The 8,758-nt window shown below is 62.3% G+C and overlaps 1 protein-coding gene across 2 annotated transcripts; it reads left to right on the top strand.

The window, feature by feature from the left end:
• The first annotated feature begins 809 nt into the window (after positions 1-809).
• On the top strand, positions 810-8,615 carry EMILIN1 (elastin microfibril interfacer 1). Of its 2 annotated transcripts, XM_059080051.2 has the most exons (8): positions 810-1,443; positions 2,364-2,489; positions 2,953-3,173; positions 4,310-6,238; positions 6,608-6,724; positions 7,123-7,140; positions 7,301-7,438; positions 7,874-8,615. In XM_059080051.2, the coding sequence occupies exons 1-8, from the start codon at positions 1,274-1,276 to the stop codon at positions 8,209-8,211; spliced, it is 3,057 nt and encodes a 1,018-aa protein (XP_058936034.1). In that variant the 5' UTR covers positions 810-1,273; the 3' UTR covers positions 8,212-8,615. The 2 variants fall into 2 exon arrangements, 1 of the variants encoding a protein (XP_058936034.1); XR_010835605.1 differs by lacking the exon at positions 7,123-7,140 and having other exon boundaries at positions 6,608-6,732.
• The last annotated feature ends 143 nt before the right edge of the window (positions 8,616-8,758 follow it).

Below are 8,758 nucleotides of genomic sequence, written 5' to 3'. Positions count from 1 at the left end.
CTCACCTCCCTCCTTCCCTCCCCTCCCCCACTCATGGCTGACCTTCTCCAAGACAAGTCTGAGACCCATGTTCTCCTGGCCTTTTGAGAATGAAAGTCTTTCTCCTCTTGCCCATGTCCTCTCCATGCTTGATGGAAGGCTACTCCCCATTTCCAGATTCCTTTCTTCTTCTGGCTTCTCTGAATTTCTTGCCTGCCTCAGTGGAGTCAGTCCTTCTCCTTTGCCTCCCTGGCCCAGTAGCCCTCACTCCTCTCCTCCTTTTTCCTCCCAAGCCACTGACCTGGGTACCATTTATATTCTAATCTGAGCCCTCCTCTTGACTTGCTGTGTTACCTTGGACAAGTTACTTTCCCACTCTGGGCCTCAATTTTCACATCTGTGAAAGGAGGCAGCTGGACTAGATGGTGAGTGACTGTCCTGCTGAGCCCTGCGATTCTTTCTTCCTTTTACAGCTCTCCTCTCCACCTCTCCCCTCTGGGCTCCTCTCTGAGGTCTTCTCTCCCAGGGTAGGCCTGCCCTGGCCCCAGGAGAGCTGTGGCTCCAGCTCCCGTTCCCTGTCTAAGCGACCAGCCCTGGGCCTCCTCCCCAGCTCTGGCCCCAGCTCCGCTCCATGTGGCCCGTCTGAGAGGCTGGCCCCAAGCCCGGGGGCAACTCCACATTTCTCTGTTTTTCCTTTTTTTTTCTCTCTTTCCCGGAGTTAACAAGAAGCAGATGTGGCGCACGATGGTTGGAGAGGTGGGGGGAGGAAGGGGGAGGCTGGACCGCCAGCCAGACGGGGGAAGGGAGGGGAGGGAGGGAGAGAGAGAGAGGCGGGAGGCCAGGGCCCGCCCCGCAGCCACTCTTGCGCCTCTGCGCAGCCACAGGGGCAAAGCCCTGTCACCCTCAGGACCCAGTCATTGGGGAAAAGCGATAGGGAGACCAGAGGAGGGCCAGCTGGGGCGAGGGGGTGGAGGCCCAGGAAGCAGCATCTGAGAGGGCCAGGGACCAGGCACAGGAGGCCGGGGGGCACAGAGAACAAACCCCCCTCAGAAGTGGAGAAGAGGAGAGCGGAAGGAACCGAGGGAGGGACAGATAGGAGCCTGAGGAGGAAAGAGGAGGGGGAGAGGGGTCAGGCCAGGCGGCCAAGGAGGAGGCGTGTGGCTGGGGGCTGCCGGCAGGAAGCTGGGGACGGGACCTGCTGTCCCTCGGAGCAGCGGTATCCCCCGCTCCAGGCAGAGGCGCCAGTGGTCAGGCCAGGATGTGCCTCTGAGGGCCACCACGGAGCGCCCCCGCCATGGCCCCCGGAACCCTCTGGAGCTGCTACCTCTGCTGCCTGCTGACCACAGCCGTGGGGGCAGCCAGCTACCCTCCTCGCGGTTACAACCTCTACACTGGGAGTGGCGGGGCCCTCAGCCCTGGGGGACCCCAGGCCCAGAGTGCCCCCCGGCCTGCCAGCCGCCACAGGTAAGAGTCTGGGTCGCAGCCCGAGGCTGGAGGTAGGTGGGAGAGTGGGGGAAAAGGTGTGTATCCTGGCCCCGGCCTTGGGTCTGCTCTTCTGGGCTGTCCCCGCCTATAGGGCAGGGAAGGGGGGAGAGGAAACCCATCCGTCAGGTGGCTCTTTACATGCCCGCCTTCCTTCAGGGCACTTCCAGGGCCCCCCGAAGAGATAGGTCCCCCCCAACCTCAGGGAGATCCGCTTCCACGTTAGGTGCCCAGGGAAATTACCGAGGGGCACCAGCCAGGCCTTCCTGCCAGCCGCCAGCTGCATACCAGCCTGGGACTCTCCGCAGACCTTTCATTCCTCTCTAGGGCTCCCTCAGCCCCATCCAGCAATCCACGCTTCTGACGCCACTCCTCTCCTCCTTGTGGCTCTGCAGCCGACATGGACCAGAGGCTGGCCTGAATGGGGCCAAGAGTGTAGAACTTGGAGCCCCAAGGCGGCCAGGGCTCATCAATGGCTTCTTCTCTCCTTAACCCTGAGCTGGACCCCTGCCTGCCCCGTCCTCTCCCCTGAGTGGTGGGTGGAAGCCAGCATCCAGGGGATCACCAGGGGACCCAGCCAGTCGGTTCACAGAGGCCACGCCAAGCTGGGGGTTGAGACAGAAGGGACACGGATGAATGTGTGGATTCAGAGGTGCCCCCAGCCACGAGGATCAACATCTCGTGGTTGTGGTTTTGCATCTACACCTCCCGTCCCCATCTTGAAAAGTCTTTACTGACTCCTGCTGCACAGGAAGGCGGCGGGGAGCTGCCCCTGCAGCTCCCACCGGTCCCCAGGGGCCCTTCATCTTTTGACCCTCCCTCAGCCCCTCTGGTAGCCCCCTGGGCCTTCCTTGGGGGCATGCGTCTCTGGATCTTGGGCCCACGCGGGGCTGTGTCTGCAGGAACTGGTGTGCCTATGTGGTGACCCGGACAGTGAGCTGTGTCCTTGAGGATGGAGTGGAGACCTTCATCAAGCCTGACTACCAGCCCTGTGGCTGGGGCCAGCCCCAGTGTTCCCACAGCATCATGTGAGCACCCCGCCCCCAGGGGATGGGCACTGGGTTGGGGCTGGGCTAGGGCGGCCAACTGGGGGCAGTTGTACCAACCAAGCAGGTAGCAAGGGGCAGGACCGGGGGCTGCGGTCAGAGCCAGCGGAGGAGATGCTGAGGCAGCGATTTGGCTGGTGGAATACCGAGGGGCAAACTTACCTGGACCAGCCTGCCAGCCCCTGGAATGCCTTTTCTGGGCTGGGTCACAGTCAAGGAGAAGAGTTCACAGTTCCAGCACAGGACAAGGGGAGGAAGGATAGCGATTTGGCCCTTGGCCAACACGCTGAAAACTGTCAACTGAGCGAGGCCACATGCTGGTCAGTAAGGGGGACCCAGCCCGAGGGACCGACCTAGTCCACAAGCGGCTGCCCATCTCTGAGGACAGGGCCAGGATCACTATAGGACAGGGAGGAGTCAAGAGGCCTCTCTCTGCCTCTCCCAGGTACCGCAGCTTCCTCCGCCCTCGCTACCGAGTGGCCTACAAAACAGTCACGGATATGGAGTGGAGGTGCTGCCAGGGGTACGGGGGCGATGACTGTGCCGAGGGACCTGCCCCGGCGCTGGGCCCTGCACCCACCACGCCGCGCCCCCGGCCCCGGCCCGCCCGCCCCAACCTCTCGGGCTCCAGTGTGGGCAGCCACCTGAGTGGACTGGGCGGGGAAGGTGAGTACAGGAGCTGCTGGGGAGAGGAGGGGGAGACGGTGCTGGGGGAAGCGTGGGCCAGGCTGCTGTGGGGAACCCCTGCTCCAGGTCAGAAGAGGGGACAGAAGGGAGTTAATGAGATGCCTTCCCACACGTGAGAGAGAGAGAGAGAGAGAGAGAGAGAGAGAGAGAGAGAGAGGGAGGGAGAATATGTCCGTGTCCGTGTCTGTGTGTGTGTGTGAGACACAGAGAAGAGAGACTGAGTGGAGACCCAGAGAAAAGGAAGGCAGAAAAAGAGAATGTGCTAGTTCACGTCCACGTGTGGCCAAGATACTTCCTAGTTGGGAACAGCTGCGGAGGAAGGGGCAATTCCTTGGAGAAGCTTGGTCCAAGGGCATAGACAGATGAGACTACAAGTCCTAGCATGCACTGCAGCCAACTACAGGCTCCAGGCCCCTCCGTGGCCTCTGGAGACTGCAGGTCCCAGAATGCAGCAGTCCCCGTTGGCCGGCACTGCAGATGTGCTGTGTTTGCTTGCCAGGGAGATAGCTGTGCTGTAATTATGGAAACAGGAACTTCTGGCTGACTCTCCCACCATCCAGCCAGATCCCCTGCAGCTTGCCTCGGAGCCCTGTTTGTCCCTGTAGTGCTGTGGAGAGGTTTGTACCCCATGTTTGCGTCTCACTCACCCTGAGGGAGTGACATAGTATCATTCCCTTTTTTCAGATGTAGAAACAGTTTCCATAAAGTTAAGAGGCACTCTGGAAGGTGGAAAGGACCTGGCCTTGGTGGTCTGACGGATGACCTGGGTTTGAAACTTGGCTCTGCCACTTATTAAACTTGTAATCCATGGCCCAGTTAATTAACGAACCTCTCTGGCCCTCTGTTTCCCAGTCTGTGAAATGGGAAGAACTAATGGTCTTTGCACAATGGAGTTGTTGGATGCGGGAAGGAGCCATGGTACACGTGTGGCTTAAAGGCATTCAGTGAATGGAGTTTCCTACCATCTTTTCTTTCCCAAGTCACGCAGCTAAGGAATGGCCGAATCAGCTGGGACCTCTGCCCTCTTGTTGGAGCTGGGGAGAGCAGGACCTAGGAGGTAGGCACTGAGCTCTGAGGCCTAGCCCCTCGACCTTATGCCTTCCCCTCTCTGCCAGGACCTGGGGAGTCACAGAAGGTGCAGCAGCTGGAGGAGCAGGTGCAGAGCCTGACAAAGGAGCTGCAGGGCCTCCGGGGTGTCCTGCAGGGACTGAGTGGGCGCCTGACAGAAGACGTCCAGAGAGCTGTGGAGACGGCCTTTAATGGGAGGCAGCAGCCCGCTGATGCAGCTGCCCGCCCCGGTGTGCACGAGACCCTCAACGAGATACAGCAGCAGCTGCAGCTCCTGGACAACCGCGTCTCCACCCACGACCAGGAGCTGGGCCATCTCAACACCCATCACAGCGGTGGTGGTGGCAGTGGTGGCGGCAGGGCTCTGGGCCCAAGCCCGGCCCCTCCCGGCCACAGCGAGGAGCTGCTGCGGGAGCTGGAGCAGCGGCTGCAGGAGTCCTGCTCTGTGTGCCTGGCGGGCCTGGATGGCTTCCGCCGGCAGCAGCAGGAGGACAGGGAGCGGCTGCGAGCGCTGGAGAAGCTACTGGCCTCCGTGGAGGAGCGGCAGCGGCGGCTCGCTGGGCAGGCCCTGGGCCGCTGGCCCCCTCAGGAGTGCTGCCCTCCAGAGCTGGGCCGGCGACTGGCCGAACTGGAGCGGAGGCTGGATGTAGTGGCTGGCTCGGTGACAGTGCTGAGCGGGCGGCGAGGCGCCAACCTGGGAGTAGCAGCTGGGCAAGGGGGCCACCCCCCAGGCTATACCAGCTTAGCGTCCCGCCTCGCTCGCCTGGAGGGCCGATTCAACTCCACCCTGGGCCCCTTGGAGGAGCAGGAGGAGGGCTGGCGGGGGCATCCCGGGGGCCTGAGCCACTGGCTGCCTGCTGCCCGGGGCCAACAAGAGAAGCTGGAGGGGCTGCTGGCCAATGTGAGCGGGGAGCTGGGGGGGCGGCTGGCTCTGCTGGAAGAGCAGGTGGCAGGGGCTGTGCAGGCATGTGGGCAGCTCTGCTCTGGGGCCCCGGGCGAGCAGGACTCCCAGGTCAGCGAGATCCTTAGTGCCTTGGAGCGCAGGGTGCTGGACAGCGAGGGGCAGCTGCAGCTGGTGGGCTCAGGCCTGCACAAGCTGGGAGCAGCTGGGGAGGCCCAGCAGGCCGTGCTGGAGGGACTGCAAGGGGTCGTGGGCCAGCTCCAGGGTCGTGTCGATGCGCTGGATGAGACGGCTGCAGAGTTCACACTGCAGGTGAATCTCACAGCTGCGCGGCTGGGCCAACTGGAGGGGCTGCTGCAGGCCCGTGGGGATGAGGGCTGTGGCACCTGCGGTGGTGTCCAAGAGGAGCTGGGCCGTCTTCGGGATGGTGTGGAGCGCTGCTCCTGCCCCCTGTTACCCCCGCGGGGCCCTGGGGCCGGCCCGGGTGTTGGGGGACCGAGCCGTGGGCCTCTGGATGGCTTCAGTGTGTTTGGGGGCAGCTCAGGCTCAGCCCTCCAGGCCCTGCAGGGAGAGCTCTCCGAGGTTATTCTCACCTTCAGCTCCCTCAATGACTCACTGCATGAGCTCCAGACCACAGTGGAGGGCCAGGGTGCTGATCTGGCTGACCTGGGAGCCACCAAGGACCGTATCATCTCTGAGATTAACAGGCTGCAGCAGGAGGCCACAGAGCATGCTACAGAGAGTGAGGAGCGCTTCCGAGGCCTGGAAGAGGGACAGGCACAGGCCGGCCAGTGCCCCAGCCTAGAGGGGCGATTGGGCCGCCTGGAGGGAGTCTGTGAGCGGCTGGACACGGTGGCCGGGGGACTGCAGGGCCTGCGCGAAGGCCTCTCCAGGCACGTGGCTGGGCTCTGGGCTGGGCTACGGGAAACCAACAGCACCAGCCAGACACAGGCAGCCCTGCTGGAGAAGCTGCTAGGGGGGCAGGCCGGCCTGGGCAGGCGGCTCGGTGCCCTTAACAGCTCCCTGCTGCTCCTGGAGGACCGGCTTCACCAGCTCAGTCTGAAGGACCTCACTGGTGAGGGGGCAAGAGGAGGCACGGGGTGGGGGCACTCCTTTCAAGTCCTTTCTTTCTCCTCCCCTGACCCTGCGACAGCCCAGCCTTAACCTCGTCCACTTTCTCCTTGCCCTGCCCAGCATGAATTGCAGACCCACCTCTGTGCCAGAGCTTGGTTTGTCCGCAAGAGATGATCCAAGGTCCCAGCTCCCCGCCTTCCCCTGACGGCTCAGACAGGCCTGTGGGTGGAGGAGGGGTGCTGCTCTGCCGGCTAGGTACCCAGCATGGGCAGCGAGGTGCCCCATCACCCTCCCCCTGGATCCACCACCTTCCCTGGCTTTTGGAAACTCCTTTTTATGGCCCTCCTTCAACTTAGTTTTGTCACTGTAGGTCCTGCAGGTGAGGCTGGGCCACCAGGGCCTCCTGGGGTACAGGGACCCCCAGGCCCTGCCGGACCTCCGGGACCTCCAGGCAAGGATGGACAAAAGGGGCCCATCGGACCACCAGGTGTGTGGGCTGAGATCCTTGCTGCAGTCAGGGCTACTCCCAGCCCCAACCCTGGCTGCCCCGGGCTTGACATTCTACTCTGAACCAGACAGAGAAGGGGGGAAGGGGCAAGGATCTGGGGCTCCTACATGGCTGACAGTGACTAGGAAAGTGACTAGGAGCTAGGATAGTTGCTGTGTTGGCCAGTTGGCTGTGGTGGCCTCACTGCTGTGTTAGAGACGATGGCTGAGCCTATAAGGTTGAACCAGAATGGACCCTATCTCTTCCTCCTTTTCTTGATACGCCCAGTTCTGTTTTGGAGTCTGCATAGCACCTGGCACAGTGGGAAAGCAGATGTTTGCTGAGTGACTTAGTGAGAGCTGCCCTACTTCTCACTGCTCCCTTTTTTCTTCCCACAGGTCCCCAAGGTGAACAGGGTAAGTTCCTCTCATTCAGTGCTGGAGGGCAGGGAACTGAACTAGGATTTGGAGGACCGGAAGGCCTCAGGCAGCCCTGGGGGTAGAGACCCAGGAGGGGAAGGGGGCTGGGCAGCCCTGCACTGAGCGTCCACTCTGACACCCTCCCCACCCCACCCAGGAGCAGAGGGGGCACCAGCAGCCTCTGTGCCCCGGGTAGCCTTTTCAGCTGCCCTGAGTTTGCCCCGCTCTGAACCGGGCACAGTGCCCTTCGACAGAGTCCTGCTCAACGATGGGGGCCGCTATGATCCAGAGACTGGTAAGCCTGGGGGTGGGCAGCTGGGCACTGGGGGGAACGGGGGAGGCTGTGCAGTGATATGTCCCCATTCTTGCCGTTTCAGACAAGCTGAGCCTTTTCATTCTCTGGTTTGGGGAGACCCCTGTTCTCTCCTTCATTTATTCATTCTCACCACAGCTTGGACTGAGGGGTGAGGTGGGGAGGGGAAAAGTCTATCATTCCACAGCTCTTTATGGGGGCCTGTTCTTGCCCAGGCACTGTTTTAAGTGCGGGGGAAGCGGAAATGAACAAAACGCTGGTTTCCCTGCCGTCCGCGGAGCTCACGTTGTAGTAGAAGAGAGGTGAAAAGACCCAGAGTGTCCCTCCGCACGCAGTCCAGGAGTTCTGCAAGGGCTCCCGGACACCTTCCTGGCCCCTGCCACCTGTCTCCCTCCTGATTGCCACTGTTGTCCCCAGGCGTATTCACGGCGCCTCTAGCCGGACGCTACTTGCTGAGCGCGGTGCTGACTGGGCACCGGCACGAGAAAGTGGAGGCCGTGCTGTCCCGCTCCAACCTGGGCGTGGCCCGCATAGACTCCGGAGGCTACGAGCCTGAGGGCCTGGAGAATAAGCCGGTGGCCGAGAGCCAGCCCAGCCCGGGCGCCCTAGGCGTCTTCAGCCTCATCCTGCCGCTGCAGGCCGGGGACACGGTCTGCATCGACCTGGTCATGGGGCAGCTGGCACACTCGGAGGAACCGCTCACCATCTTCAGCGGAGCCCTGCTCTACGGGGACCTGGAGCTAGAACAGGCATAGACAGGGAGCCGGCCCCCACTGGCCCGAAGTTTCTACGCCGGCCAAACAGCCAGCGGGGCGGGTGGGCTCCGGGGCATCTCGCCTGGGACGGGGCCCCCGACCCGGGGCAAGTTGCCGTCTCTGTACCCGCCGCAGCAGCGCAGGCGCCCAGAGCAGCGTCCTTCCCACGGTCGGAGTGCGTCGGGTCGGGGACTCGGGGGTCTTCTCGTGCAGACTTTTGGCCTGATCGCCGTCCCTGCAAGACTCGGACTGCGGAGGGACTAATCCTCGCACACTTTGCTCCCCCAACTGGCCTCTAGGCTGAATCCCTGGGCTCCGGGACTCTCTCGAGGGGGCTCCGGCCCCCACCACCATACTAAACTATTCAGGAATAAAGACACTTGGTTTTTCTAAAAAAAAAAAAAAAAAAAAACTAAACTAAAGCTGTCTGCTCTACTATGTGTTCAGGGGTAGACAGGCGTATACAGCGGACGGGGTGAGGGAGCCCTGGGTTCCGGACTCCGCTCGCGCCCTCCGCTCTGGCAGGGGTAGCTCTGTCTGCACTTGC

The sequence above is a fragment of the Kogia breviceps genome, chromosome 11 (assembly GCF_026419965.1).
Source record: "Kogia breviceps isolate mKogBre1 chromosome 11, mKogBre1 haplotype 1, whole genome shotgun sequence".
NCBI classification, from domain to species: domain Eukaryota; kingdom Metazoa; phylum Chordata; class Mammalia; order Artiodactyla; family Physeteridae; genus Kogia; species Kogia breviceps.
Note: the sequence above shows the minus strand (reverse complement) of the source record. Positions and strands in the feature narration are given on the sequence as shown.